Source organism: Vidua chalybeata, chromosome 9, assembly GCF_026979565.1.
Source record: "Vidua chalybeata isolate OUT-0048 chromosome 9, bVidCha1 merged haplotype, whole genome shotgun sequence".
Lineage (NCBI taxonomy): Eukaryota > Metazoa > Chordata > Aves > Passeriformes > Viduidae > Vidua > Vidua chalybeata.
The window spans coordinates 556,545-570,578 of record NC_071538.1 but is presented as its reverse complement, the minus strand read 5'-3'; the positions used below and the strand labels follow the sequence as shown (position 1 = coordinate 570,578).

Here is a 14,034-nt window from a genome sequence, read left to right as displayed (position 1 = left end):
TTCCTTTTCCTGTGGGTCACCCAGTGCCTGCTTGTTTTGGGTGCAGCAGCCGTGGCTGTGGCTGTGCAGACCATCTCAGAGACCCTTCAGTCTTTTCCATCCTTGCCATCATCACCTCTGCTCTCCTCCTGGCAGCAAGAACAGCTAAATCCTAAGGCTTTGCAAGCCTCTTAAGCTTTCTCTCTTTTTTTTTTTTTTTGCAGCAGAAGGAGGAATGTTAACAACATGGGCAGGCAGGCACAGCAGATCTCTGTGCCTGGGCAGAGTAGTCGTCAAGAACAACTCCAAGCCAAGGAGGCTCTGCTCAGTTGTACAGAGATGTTCTTCAATGGCCCCGTTAAGGAAAGGGTTTTGGTTTCACCCCTTGCCTCTGCTCAGTTGTACAGAGATGTTCTTCAATGGCCCCGTTAAGGAAAGGGTTTTGGTTTCACCCCTTGCAGTCTCTGTGGCTCAGCTCTCACTCAGAGGAACTGCACAAAGCTGACACTTCCTTAGACCAAATTAGGAAGCCCCTCAAAATCAGCAATGGCATCTCCTGGCCCGTGGGACCCAGCATGCTTTCCCTGCAGAGCCCTGGGATGCGAGAGGCAGCTGGGCTGAATCGCTGTCCTGTCCAATGCTCCTCCTGGCTGTTTGTTACTAAATGATGGTTAGTGTTGCACTGGAGCCCCAGTGGGCTTGAGTTCATTGGCGTTCTGCCGGCTGGAGCTGCGCTGTGGAGCGCGTCCCAGAGAGCCACTGGGCTCTAGTGAGCTCTGGATGGGCTGGGATGGGCAGCAGCTCCCTAAGCACATGGCTCAGGCTTGCAAAGGAGCCTGGCTCTCCAGTCGGTGTCAGGATAAAGGCCTGGATTTATGGAAGGGCTTAACAAATCTGTCTGTTCGGCCCTTCTGAGAATTTGACTTCTTTGCTTCCAGTGGGTTTTGCTGGAGTTTTGCCGTGACCCAGGCACAAGGGGGTTTTGGCTTCAGCACAGCAGAGGCTCAGCAGCTCTTCCCACAGCACTCCCCAGTGCCAGGCTCAGGGCGAACCCGGGCAGAATCCTTTGCCTGCAGCCAGGGATTGTGGAAGGCTCTCCAAGGAGCTCTGCATGATTCTGTCCCTGAAATGTGCCAGAGCTGGGTAGCATCTTTGCTGAAACCTCTTGGCTTGTCTGCATTGCTGCCCTGGGGCTGTTACTCGCTCAAAAAACATATTAAAAATAGCCTGTCTTACCCTGAGATATTTTTCACTCTTCCAAGCCCACATCAGCTGCATTTGGGGTAGCCCAGAGTAGAAACCCCACAGGACCAGGAGCTCCAAAATGCAACTGGATGTGTATAATCAGTGATCGTTAGGACCAATAAATCAGGCATCAGCACCCAAGGTGTCATGCAGTCACCCTGGATGCTGCAGAGAGCTTCCAGATCAGCCTGCAGCTCCTGGAAAATCACATGCAGAGCCTCAGAAAGGACTGGGATAATTACTGCAAGGTAGTCAGGCCAAAGCTCACCTTTTCAGGGCTAAATCAAGACATTTCTTTAGTGTTAGGTACCAGGCACCGGTCTAGTGCCCTGACAAGACACAAAGAAGGGGGTCTTGAATGCAGTTTCATCTCTGCTGGTAATGATGGGGATGGCACTTGGAAGCCTACGCCGGTGGGTTCTTTGGTGAGACCCTTCTCTCCATGAGGAATAATCCATGCAAGCAGCATATGGGGATGTGCTGGGGGCTTTGAGGCTGACGAAGGCACAGTGGGAGCCTGACCTCTGCTTTCTCCAGCCCATCACCATGGCTTCAGCCCCAGTGTGGGTGGGCTTGCCTGGTCAGCGCTCGGGGAGGGCGGAGCTGCATTCCCCTGCACTGTTTCCCAAGCCTTCTGAATCTCCCATCCCCTTCAGCCATTTTAAATGGCTTTGAGGAATTGTGCTTTCAGGTCTTTTATCATTTGATCACAGGTCAGGGCCAGCAGCTTTTCCTGCCTGCTGGCTCTGGCTGCCAGAGCTGATGCATCACGTGGTGCTGGAAATGTCACAGCGAGGCTGGCACGGGCTGCAGGCAGGGCACCGCTCCCTCTGCAGAGACACTGCCGAAATGGGGAGAGGACAAATCAAGTCCTCTGCCTCAAGCAGGCGAGGGGCAGGATGCAGGGCTTTTTCTGGGCACAGAGGGTCTGTCCTCGTGGCTGTGCACAGCTCCCTGCAAGTGGGACCAGCATATCACGTGCCTGGTGTGGCTGTACCTGTGGCAAACCAGTCACGGTGACTGGTGACTCCTCAAAAGTCCCACAACAAGATCAGCCCAAATGGCTTATTTAGCCTACTCCTCTGCCAGCCTTCTCTCCGCTTGTAACACTCTAAATGCCAAAGTGGGTGGATTTGGGGGGAATCTCATTCTTTCCCCAGGCCAGAGCAGAGTTTTGTGTTTAGTCACTGATCTTTGTAAGTTCCTGTTGGGATTTTTTCCTGTCTGGAAACTTCTAATTGAGGTGGGTAATTGCATTATCTCATCTCCCCTGGAGGGGTTCACAGAATCCTCAGAGATCATCTTCAGTTTTATACTGAGCCCAAAAATACCCAACTCAAAATGGCATTTCACTTTCCAGAGCTCAGCAATGGCCACAAGCCAGCGGGGCAAGCACAGCCGGGCTGCAGATCCTTGGGAGCATGGTGGTCCCTCTCTGGGGAGGCACAGCCCTTCAGAGGGGAGGACCAAGTGTCTTTGAAACCCAAGCTAACATTCCCAGCAGCATCTTGTACTGGGTAAAGCATTATCCACATCCAAGGGCTGGATTGCTTCGGTGTGTGCTCTTCCAGATGCTGGGCACGGAGACACTACAGGGCAAAAAGACCCCTCGTCCTGTCCTAGCATGGTTGATGTGGGATCAGGAGAACCTGCCCCTGTCCCTCTTGCCCCTTCCTATCCAGGCCTCTTCATCCCTCCCTGGGGCTCTCCTGGTACAGGAAGGCTAATTCAGGTGTTTTCTTCTATCTCCCTCAGTATGAGTTTAAAGCCAAGAATATCAAGAAGAAGAAAGTGAATCTCATCGTGTCGGTGGACGGTGTGAAGGTCATTCTGAAGAAGAAGAAGAAGGTAGGCAGCACTGGTCCCTGGGGCAGCAGTGCCTCAGCAGCAGAACCCCTCCCCTCCTGGTGCAAGGACCTTGCAGCATCCTTGAACTTCTGGGAAACTCTGGTGGGCTGGGAGAGGGAGGCATGGGCTGGGGTCAGCCTTGTGTGAGTCATGTTCCTGCAGAGTGGCTGAGGCGGTCCTGCTGTGTGCAGAAGGGGCTCGGGGTGTCCTGTGGGAGGTGATGTGGGATGTGGCTGGTCCTCAACAGGACCCAACCCTGGCCAAAGGGTTGCAGGGGAGAAGCAGCAGAGCTATGACAAGAGCTTCCCAAGTATGTCCCTGGACTCTCCCTCTGCCCTGTCCTTGTTCTCAAGGACAGCATCTGACGTACTCATTTTCAGCTTCTTTCATTGCAGAAAAAAGAATGGGCCTGGGACGAGAACAAAATGCTCGTTATGCATGATCCCATCTACAGGTAAGGCCGTTGGGTGAGGGGACAGAGGCTTGCGTGGCTCTGCCGTGCTCCTTACCCATACCACACCAGCACCGTGCTGGGCACTGGGCACTGGAGAGCCGCCACCATCCTGCGGGGGGCGGCTCATGGAGCTTCCCGAAGCCCCCAGCTCTCCTCCTCCATCTTCTTCCCAAAAGCCAAGAGCAGGGGGTGTCTGTCCCATTGAGGCCAAACTGGAGCGAGAGAGGCCCCCAGCCATGCTGGGGAGGGGGTGGCAGGCACCTGGCCAAGGCATCCTGCTCTGTGAGCAGGCCAGGAGTGGAGTTTGCTCTTTTCCATCCCTGGAGGGCTCCTGAGCCACTGATGCTGTCCCTGGGGGCTGAGCAGAGAAGTCCTGTGCTGCCTTTGCAAAATGTTTGCTGCTGTTGAATCAGCAGGCAAATTTTCCCAGCTGAGGTAAAACCACTGCCAAAAAAAATTTTGATGGGCTTTAGCAGGGATGTGCTGCAGAGGTTGGGCATCTGCAGCACCCCGTGCCATGGGAAGCATTGGTTGTGGCCTTGGCAGTCTCCTGGGCATGTGGGTAATGTGTATGCTTATATCCTACCTTCCATTCTGTCCTTGCAGGATATTCTATGTATCTCATGACTCCCAGGACCTAAAGATCTTTAGCTACATTGCCAGGGATGGGTCTAGCAATGTCTTCAGGTGCAACGTCTTCAAGTCCAAGAAGAAGGTAAAAGTGCCAGGATGCACATCTCGTCCTGGTGTGCTCTGGGTGGAGCAGCTGGGGCAGGACCCCGTGGATCTGAGGCCCTGTGGCAGCACAGAGACCCCTGAGAGCTGTGCCTGCCTGGGGGGGTCACCACGCAGAGGCAGCCCAGCTGAAGTGACATGTCCCCTCCCCTCCCCGGCAGAGCCAAGCCATGCGCATCGTGCGGACAGTGGGGCAGGCGTTCGAGGTGTGCCACAAGCTGAGCCTGCAGCACACCCAGCAAAACGCCGATGGCCAGGAGGACGCAGACAGTGAGAGGAACGGAGATGACCTGGACATCCCAGGTATTCTGCAAAGGTGGGGGTGGCGTGGGGCCCCCAGAGCCTGGCAAGCGTGGTTCACAGGGGCACTGTCTTCCCGTACTGCCCCTTGATGGCTGACACCTCTGGGCAATGGATTTGCACAGCAATCTGGCCTGCTGTGCTCCAGGCTCAAGCTGGGATCTTGCCCAGCGAGGAACCTTCTCTAGGTGTTAGCCATGATCCTCTCAGACATCCCCCTTGCTGAGAGCCCATTAGCAGTGCCCGGGGCTCTGCTCTGTCCTTGGCTGCACACGCTGCAAACATTCCCTCACATTCCCTTGCTGCTTCCGCACAAGGGGCCCCAAGCACATACCTTCCTCGTGTCCTCTCTGCAGTTCCCAGAATGGACATAGCTGTGTTTGTGCTCTCCCATCAATCTGTCAGGAGTGCAGGCAGGCTGCAGACCCTGCTCCTTCTCAGCCCTGTGTGTAGAGGGCGCAGGGATGCCTGGCTGGGGGGCTGCTGGTCCAGCCCCATCACCCTGAGCTGTGCAGGGTCCCAGGGAGCAGCCTTGCTCCTTGGCACCGGTGCCTGTGCTGGAGGGGAGGCAGAAGTTCTATGAGAGGTTAGTCAAACCCTTCCAGCGCCAGATGGGACACTGGCAGGTCCTGCTGCCTGTGTGTGTGTGGATTCCCTGCCCTGCCCTGCCCTGCCCTGCCCTGCCCTGCCCTGCCTTGCTCTGCTGTGTGCTGGATCCCCCACATCCCAGCTTGCCTGCCTGGGCTGGGCTGTGGTTTCCTGCTTGCCTCTGTAACCAGTGCTGTCCTGATAACCTAATCATTGGGCTGCCCTGGACCGGTCATTGTTTGGTTTTCCTCACACAATGTCCTGGCCACAATATGCAGCTCCCTGGGGAATTCAGAGCATCTGTTTTTTGTTTTTCTTTCCCATAATCTCTTGTTTACCTTTCTTCAGCTTTATCTGTGTTTTCTGTTCTCGGTGGCCCGTTTGTCCTACATCAGGGCTTTTGGCTGCCGTTCCCCAGGTTTGGTGTGCTGGGGCTGGATGTGTTTTTAGCTGCAAGCCTCCTCCCGGGGAGCAGCAGCAGGAAGAGCAGCCGTGTCTCTCTGTCAGGGCCGCAGGGTGGGTGGCAGGGGGGCGGTGGGGACCCACGGTGGGTATCGCTGCCCATGGCACGGGCGAGACGTGGCGAGCTCCAGGGGCAGGCAGGCCGTGCCCTGCCCTGACCCTGCTCCTGCAGCCTGTCGCCTCTCCGGCGTGGAGAGAGCGGCCGCCTCCGCCGAGGAGACCGACATCGACGCCGTGGAGCTGCCGCTGCCTGGAGCCGACATCCTGGACTTCAGCCGCGGCGTCACCGACCTTGATGCTGTGGGCAAGGAGGTGGGTGCCACACTGAGCCCGGGGTCCCTGCCCTCCACTCTCAGGGGGTAGCACGGCCCCAGCCCCACAACTCTGACTGCATCCTGAGGGCCCAGGGGTCGGGAAGGATTGTGCAGCATTCCTCAGCTTCCAGATCAAAGCAGTCTGCTGCTGCAGGGCTGCCCTTTGGCTGGGGCCCAGTGGGGAGAGCTATGTGCAGCCACACGGAAAGGGCTTGGGGCAGAGCTGATAGGGGCTTTTTTTTCCAGCAAAAACACAAAAGTAGCAGACTTTTTTGGTACAGTGGAAATTCCCATGGGAAGTGTCAGCCTTTTTGAGAATTTTCTACAAAAGTTTGTGGGTTGTTGTTGAAACCGAAAAAGTACTGTTTTCAAATGTTGTAAGCACCCTCAGCAAAGTGTGCATTAGCTGTGAGTGCAGCTGCTTCTTTTCTGGGTATTTAGCGTGGCTGCTCTGTGCCAAAGCTCATGTGTGCCCGGTGGCTTTGTGAGGTGAGTGCCAGGGGATCACATCTTCAACACTGGTGTTTTGCAGAGCTGCCTCCACCCCGAAGATATCCTGACAGCATCACCCAAGATGCTGCTGCCCTCATCTGCCCAGCTGCCTGACCTGGGAACACCCCTCTCTGCCCACCACCAGATGCAGCTTCTCCAGCAGCTCCTGCAGCAGCAGCAGCAGCAGACACAAGTGGCCGTGGCACAGGTTCTCCCCTCCATTCTTTCCCAGGGGCAGTGGCGGGGCTGGGGTACACTACTGAGCCCCTTGGTGCTGCTGGTGTCTCCTGCCTGGAGGCAGCGTTGAAGGCAGGCAGCTCCATGGGGAGGGGGCTCCATGAGGTGCTTGCCACCAGGTGTCTGGGGCCTTTGGCCCCTCTCTGCTCGCCAGTGCCCTGCCCCGGTGACTGGCGTGCCTGGGCTGTGCGGCTGGCAGCTCATTCTCCTTGCAGCTGTTTCTCATTGAAGCAGCTCTGGCTGCTTTATCCAACTCATTACCTGAGATTTACTCGTTCCCTGACCCTGCACTGAGCTCACTGCAATTCATCAGCTTTTTTCAGGGCCCAAGCGATGGGCTCCAGCAGCCTTTCTGTGCTGCCCCATGGCTTTGCTGCTCTCACATCAGTAGATCAGTATTTGTTGATCAGGTCTGGCTGAGCTGCTGCCTCCAGGGCCCACATGCCTTTTGGGATCACAGACTGTCAAGTTGCTTTCCCCTGTGGAAGAGGGATCTGCATTATTGGGGAATCCTTTGTGTCTGTCCAAGTATAGTGTTGATCACAATTCAAAAGGCTCCGTGGTACCTGCTTAAAGTGTAAAATATTGCACCCCTCACTCTTGGTCTGGCTTCACAGAAAGCTGTAAATCCCAGTCCTTTGCCTGGTCTCCTGTCACTCCCAGCTCGCTGTGCTTTAGCTCAGCTCTGCCAAGGACACTGCTGTGCCACCTTGCTGGCCACGTTTGGGCAACAGCTGCCTGCCTCTCAGTACCCATCTGTGGGGCCAGGTGGCCCCCAGCTGGGCAGATTCAGGGGCCCTGCAGCTGCAGCAGCAGCTCACAGCTTGGCAGGTACAGAGAGCTTCCTCTTCTTCCTCAAGGTCACTTTCTAGGCCACAGAAAAATAGCCTTTTGTGTTTGGTGGGGATATTTTTGTTTTCGGATTATTTTTGTTTTAGAATTTTTTTTGTTTGATTTTTTGGGTGTTTGTTTTGGTTTTTTGGTGTTTTTTGTTTGTTTTTTTTTTGTTTTTGTGGGTTTTTTTTTTTGTTGTTGGTTGGTTGGTTTTTTTGTTTTTGTTTTTGTTTTTTTTTGGTTTTTGTTTTTTTGGTTTTTTTTGTTTAGTTGTAAATCTGTGCTTTCCTGGTTCCAGTCCTTGCTGGAGCAGTTGTAGGAGCTTTGGGTGGGTGCCAGGATGGGCTGCTGAGCCAAAGTGGCCCCCAGGTCACTACTGTTCCCTGTGCAGTGTATGTTTCTGGGGTTCTCCCTGCTCAGATCTCCCTCTCAGATCAGAGAGCTGCCCTGGGCAGGAGCTTCCAGCTTTCTGCCCTCGGGGGCATGGTTCTGGGGACACAGATGTTTGCACAGAGGTACTTGTGCTGAAATCAGTGGTGGTCTTGCCTCTGGGCTCCCTGCAGGCATTACTTCCCAGAGCCAGGCTAAGCAGCCAGCTTGCACCCCAGAGCTGGCCCCCCTCAGCAGCACCCTGCCACCTGTGGTGCTCCAGCCACTCCCTGTGACAGAGGCCACTGGCTGGGCCCTGTTTCTGGGAAAGCTGCTCAAAAAGACAGCTTTTCCAGGGTCAGCTCTGCTGCACAGCTGTGCCCTCACGCACCTGCAGCACCATCCGGTCGGTACAGCGTGTCTCCTCTGCTGCATCCATCTGGCTCCTCCTGGGCTGCCCTTTCCATGCACATCTGCAGCTCACATGTAGCACTGACAGTTCAGCCAGTGCTGCCCGCCTAGCCTTGAGCTTTTCTGTCAGGGAGGCCAGGGGACAATGTGCTCAGTCCTGGTGTGACTCCACCCACACGCTCCCCATCACATCTGCAGTACCTGCAGGGAATGGCTGCTTCATCACACCATGGGTTGGGATGCTGGTGAGCCCTGGGAGATGAGCAGGGATGGCCAAAGTTGAAGCCCTCAGCCCTCAAGTAGCCTGTGCCGTGCTCACCCGCTGTATCCTGCCCAGGTCCACCTGCTGAAGGACCAGCTGGCAGCAGAAGCAGCGGCACGGCTGGAGGCCCAGGCTCGTGTGCACCAGCTCCTGCTCCAGAACAAGGACTTGCTGCAGCACATCTCACTCCTGGTCAAACAGGTGCAGGAGCTGGAGCTGAAGCTGGCGGGGAACACGACCAGTAAGCACTGCCGCCCATTCCTCTCCCCTCGCAGCTAGCCAGGGCTGTGGGGGACATGCATGCAGGTGTTTTGCTTAGGGTTTTTTGTGCATTTCCAGTTATTTTGTTCAGAGGGATATTTGTGCCCACCTGGCTTGTGTGTGTGCAGCAGGGTGCTGGCATGCAGCATGGGAAGGGGCTCGGGGAGGGCTGTATGGACAGGTAGTCACCTACCTCCATCAGCTGTATGTCTGCTTTCCCCAGTGGCTGCATGCTCCAGGCCAGCTCCATACCTGCCCAAGAGCCCCTGTTAGACTTTCCTCTCCAACAGATGTGGCCATCAAGCTCTTTGCAGGAGCTGGGCTTGTCCTGGAGAACTGACCCTTTGTTGGCCAGCAGCAGCTCCTGGCATTAGTGACACCAAATAAGCCCCTCAAAACAGCAAGAGTGGAGAGGTTGATACCCAAATGACCTCAGACTGTCCTCCTCTGGCCAGTGTGCAGCCAGCCATGGTGGCCAGGGGTTGCCCAGGCAAGCTGGGCCTCTTAGCCGTGCTCTTCTTTTGCAGCAGGCTCCCAGGACAGTCTGCTGGAGATCACCTTCCGCTCCAACGTCCTCCCCGTGCTCTGCGACCCGACCACCCCGCAGCCCGAGGACACCCACCCGCCGCCGCTGGGCCCCGGCTCAGCATTCCCCGGCACCATGGGCAGCCCCATAGGTAGGAACGACTGTCTGGTGAAGCTGGAGTGCTACCGCTTTCTGCCGGACTCGGGGCCGCCCGCCCCGGAGCCAGCCCTGGGCAGCCTGGAGCTCATCAAGTTCCGCGAGTCAGGCATCGCCTCCGAGTACGAGTCCAACACGGACGAGAGCGAGGAGCGTGACTCCTGGTCCCAGGAGGAACCGCCGCACCTGCTCCACGTCCAGCCCAGGCAGGACCTGGGCGACAGCCTGGAGGACGAGATCGCGGTGTAGGGGTCAGCAGGAGGTGGTGCAGAGCAGCTGGGACCTGCTGGAGCTGGGAAGGACCCCAGCCGCAGCCCCATGGCCCTGGCAGGGACAGGACAGCCCAGAGGGAGGGGGGGCAGAGGAGGGAGCAGGAGGATTCCAGCACCCAGTCGGGAGTGTTTGGAGGTGAGGATGGAGCCGTGCCCAGGGCGTGTGCCGGGCGTGCTGTGCTCCGGCACGCGGCAGCATCGCTCCTTTGCGGCAGACAGAGCTGACAGCTCCTTGTGCTCCCCCCTGGCCCCGTCTCCCTTCAAACTGTGTCAAGGTCAGGCAGGGGTAAGGGACTTCTGCTGGATTAGCCTCTGCTACCGCTGGGGAAAGCAGAGGAAGGGTTTTGCTGGGGGAATGGGAAAGCAGTCTAGGGCAGTGAGCGGGGACAAGAGGGGCTGAGAGGGCAGCTCCAAGGTGGTGAGCAAGGACAGAGCAGCTGGTCTGGTTCTCTGTGTGGTAGGCAGGGTGGGGGACAAGTACAGGGCCATGCTAAATGAGGGTTGGTGACAGTGCACTGTCAGAGTGGGTCTGTGAGTGAGAAGTGAGGCATTGAGGGACAGTGGGGATGAGCCTGGAAAGGATTTGAAGGGGCGAGATGAGGTTGCACAGGCTGGCCAGGTGCAGGTAGTGGTTGGCAGGGGGATGTGGCACTTTCAGGACAAGGGTTTATCTGTGCCAAGGCAGGTGGAGGGCTTCCAGGCAGAGCTCGCTCATCTGCCAGGCTGCGGAGCAAAGAGGAAGGCACAGTGCAGTGTGGAGCAGGGAGCCAGGGCATGCAGCATCAAGCTGTGGAGTGTCCTCCTCCTTATCTAATAATTTGGCTCCTAGGCACAGCTGCCAGGTTTCAAAGCCTTTTTCATGCTCTCAAGGCACATTTTCAAGCACTTCCGATCACCACAAACTGCCTGCTTTGCTTTATAGACAAACCCTCCAATTTCCAAGCAGTTGTTTTACCCCAGACCAAGGCTGGGAGCTGCAGTGCTGGCATTGGCATCTTCAGGGATGAGCACACTTCCAGCCTTCGATGGGGAGTGAACTGCTGGTGTCTGCAGGGGTGCTTCATCACACCTCTGGTTTGCACCCTCTGGAAAAGTGAATGCAGGATCACAGGGGCTCCCCACCAGCTCTCGAAACACTTATGGCTGAAAGCCATCTGTGGGGCCCTCCAAGGGATCCAGAGCTTGTTCCTTTTCTGCAAACACTTTTATCACCTGCCTGGTGCTGAGCCTCTAAGAGGCCAAGATTGGAAGGGGTATGAACCAAAGTCCTGATGTCCACCCTGCTTCATGTGGAAGTACTTGATGAGGTGGGGATTTGGCACGGTTGTCTTCCTCCCCATCCTCCCTCCTATCCTGCTTCTGCTTTGCTTTGTTGCTTCCTTGCTGCTCTCACCTTCACCAGCTCTGTCTCTGCTCAATCTGTCTGCAACTAACCCCTGGCTGACACCACCTCTTGCTCTCCTCCAGGGCTTAGCCTGGCTGCTGAGGAAAGTCCATCGCTTCTCTCTGCCCTGGTCCCCTTGGGACTGAGAGCTGCTGAGGGGTGTGTGGATTAGACCCCCGGGGTCAGCACGAGCTTTGCTATGCACCCTCCACCACGTGACAGGACTGGGTGGACTTGAGGAGCTAGTGGGAAGGAAAAAAGGACATGTTTCAGTGTCCCCAGCAGTGCCCTGGTGTCCAGGGGAGCTGTGCACCAGCCACAGAGCAGGCAGAGTGAGAGAGGGTGCTGTTTGGTACGTGGTGCTCCTGTCCTCTAGGCACCACTGCCTCCAAATGCCCTGTCCTGCACGGCTGTGGGGACAGCTGTGTGCCAGCCCCTCTGCTGGGGACCCGACACGCCACTGCCAGCTCGCAGCAGTTGAAGGTGAAAGCAAGGGGTGCAAGGTTGGTCCAGCTAGGAGGAAGAAGTGGGCATGACAGCACGCACAAGGCATGGCACTTACAGGGTAGGGATGGCTGAGTTGGACAGGGATTTCCATGTGGGCAGAGAGACCATTCAGGGGAAAGAACAGCCAGGAGCTCAGTTGTACACACAGGGCAGATGAAGGGAGAGAGGTCTCTTCCAGGCTGGGCTGCCTCAGGAAGCAGGTGGGGGGAGCCATCTCCTGAGCCACTGCTCTGGTCCATCCCTGCTGCACACACGGAGCTCAGGCCATGTCCCGCGAGGGGCTGGCAGGACCAGATGTGCCCCATGCTCTGCCCACAGGGGACAGGGGCAGGTGCCCCGCAGGCTGAGGGGGTGCTGCCGGGGCTGGGTAGGATCCTGCCAGCCTCATGCTGCACCATGGGTGTACACATGTAAATGACCCCTCCTAAGTCAGCGCTGCCTCCAAGACTCCTCTCTAGCCTCTCACTTTTGTTATAGACCTTGACAGGGGTTTTATAGCTATATTTTTTGTCCTTTCTTTTCCTACAACTGTCGTACTACTAACTGTTGACTCAATCTATCTGGGAAGCCAATCTGTCAATGTAAGTGCACTTAACCCTTGGGTGTTGTCATTAGTCAACTGGCTTTTGCTAAATAAATCTTTCTATTTCTCAAGGCTTTCTGTTGTCTCTTTCTTCTCACTGACTGTCTCTTTCTGTACTTCCTTCCCTCTCCATGCTGGGTGCCAGCACCAGCAGTGGCATCCTCTGGCCTTGCAGAGACTCCCTCCAACCTAAGCTTCCTCTCCTGTGGGACCCCTGCCTGTGGTGCTAGCCACAGGATGCCCACGAGAGCAAGGTGCCCAGAATATTGCTGGGAGCAGAGGTGTTTCAGTCTTGCCCTTCAGCCACTGCGCTGCTCATCTCAGGGCTGCTGATCCAACAGCTGGAGGGTTCCAGGGGCTTCCTGGCATCTGCAGAGCTCCCCACAGAGATGCTAATCGGCACTTCCAGGGGCTCGGGAAATTTTTGGCAGCTGGAGAAGGAAAAATAGGGAAGAGCCTCTCTTAAAGGATGGCAGAAGTGTTGTGTAGGCAAAAACAGCGCGCAGGCAGGAGCTGACTGCTCCTGAAACAATTCGTCCTGCTGCTGGCAGCAGTGATGGAGCAGTGCCCTCCAGTGGCAGCCGCCTGGCTGCTGGGGCAGCCGGCACCCCGGGATCTGCAGCCTCCTGTGCCTTGAGCTCCTGCTCCCCCAGGACCTGAGGCCTGCGGTAGAACCCCTTGCAGCTGTAGCCCTCCTGGGAGCTGTGCTGGATGTGGGTCTTGAGCAGCCACGGTGTGGGGAAGATGGGGCAGCACAACGTGCACTGGTAGCCACGCTGGAGCACAGGCTGGCACTTGGAAGCAGTGAGTTTGTCCTGGACCATAATGCTGGCTCTGCTGCTGGCCAGCGTCTCCCTCTCAGGGGCTGGAAGTCATCTGAGGAGCCAGAAGAGAGCTCTTCAAGAGGTTAGCAGGCTGCTCACGCTCCCGAGAGCTGGGGTCCAGGCTGGAGGAGAGGCACTGCTGGGTGGCTCTCTTGGTGCAGATGAATAGCTGTAGGATGAACCCCAGGGCTGGTAGATGCTGCAGGTGCAGGCAGGGAGCTTGCTGTTTAGCAGGACTTTGGGGCCACAAAATGCAGAGGAAAGGGCCTGCAGTGACTTGGGGGTCCCTGTAAGAGTCCAGCCCACCAGGAGGTTGGAGCAGTGCTGGGAACCCTTCCTCTCTGCCTGTCCCATGGGATGTGGAGGTGGTTGTCTCTGTCCCAGTATGTGCCTTCAGGATGCAGAGGTAGAGTTGGGCAGAGGATGCTGATGGGCAGCAAGGCCCCAGAACAGCACCATGCTCACCCAGGAACTAGCTGGAGCCATCACACAGACCCACTCTGACATGGAGGCAGCCATGGGGGTTTGAGCTCCTGGGGGCAGCCCCCACTGCTTCAAAGACTCTAGCTGGGAAGATGTGGTGGAGAAGCCAGTGTAGCTGAGAGGTGGGGTTTGATTGCAGAGCCCTTTCCTCTGCGAGCACCTGCTGCCACCCACCACAGAGACCCAGCCTGGGCTGAGCTGAGGGTGCCATGGTGGGGTGGGCAGTGCAGAGCCCACGCCATGGGTGTCCCAAGAGAAGGCCCTGTGGCTTTATCAGGGTGTGGCTGAAAAGGGACCTCCATGTGAGTCCCATCTCTTCGGGCAACATGACATATCTGAGCAGGGCGTTGGCAGCATGCCTCACCTGGCAGTGTGGAAGGGACAGGCCTCTTCCATTGCCATTCCCCTGGTAAATGCTCGCTCTCTCTCTTTTTCCACAACCTGCTTCCAAAGTCGCTCGGTGTCAGGTAAGAGAAGCTCTCGGTGTGTTGGCAGTGCCAACGTGGGG

General features: G+C 56.7%; 2 protein-coding genes across 6 annotated transcripts in view; one reads left to right on the top strand and one right to left on the bottom strand.

Annotated features, from left to right (window-relative positions):
* Positions 1–14,034, top strand: part of NOS1AP (nitric oxide synthase 1 adaptor protein) — a 42,907-nt gene that overhangs the window by 26,289 nt on the left and 2,584 nt on the right. The window contains exons 3-10 of one of the 5 annotated variants that reach the window (XM_053950337.1): positions 2,980–3,072; positions 3,468–3,526; positions 4,133–4,241; positions 4,423–4,564; positions 5,784–5,923; positions 6,458–6,625; positions 8,606–8,771; positions 9,319–9,468. In XM_053950337.1, the coding sequence (XP_053806312.1) occupies positions 2,980–3,072; positions 3,468–3,526; positions 4,133–4,241; positions 4,423–4,564; positions 5,784–5,923; positions 6,458–6,625; positions 8,606–8,771; positions 9,319–9,468 (1,027 nt within the window). Of the gene's footprint in view, positions 1–2,979; positions 3,073–3,452; positions 3,527–4,132; positions 4,242–4,422; positions 4,565–5,783; positions 5,924–6,457; positions 6,626–8,605; positions 8,772–9,318; positions 12,293–14,034 lie in introns of those variants that run through there. The other 4 variants (XM_053950335.1, XM_053950334.1, XM_053950339.1 and 1 more) reach the window with 4 other exon arrangements.
* Positions 12,397–13,858, bottom strand: SPATA46 (spermatogenesis associated 46). The gene is given in 3 exon segments (XM_053950340.1): positions 12,397–13,080; positions 13,082–13,208; positions 13,211–13,858. Coding segments are annotated over 3 exon segments (783 nt in total). The 5' UTR covers positions 13,398–13,858; the 3' UTR covers positions 12,397–12,611.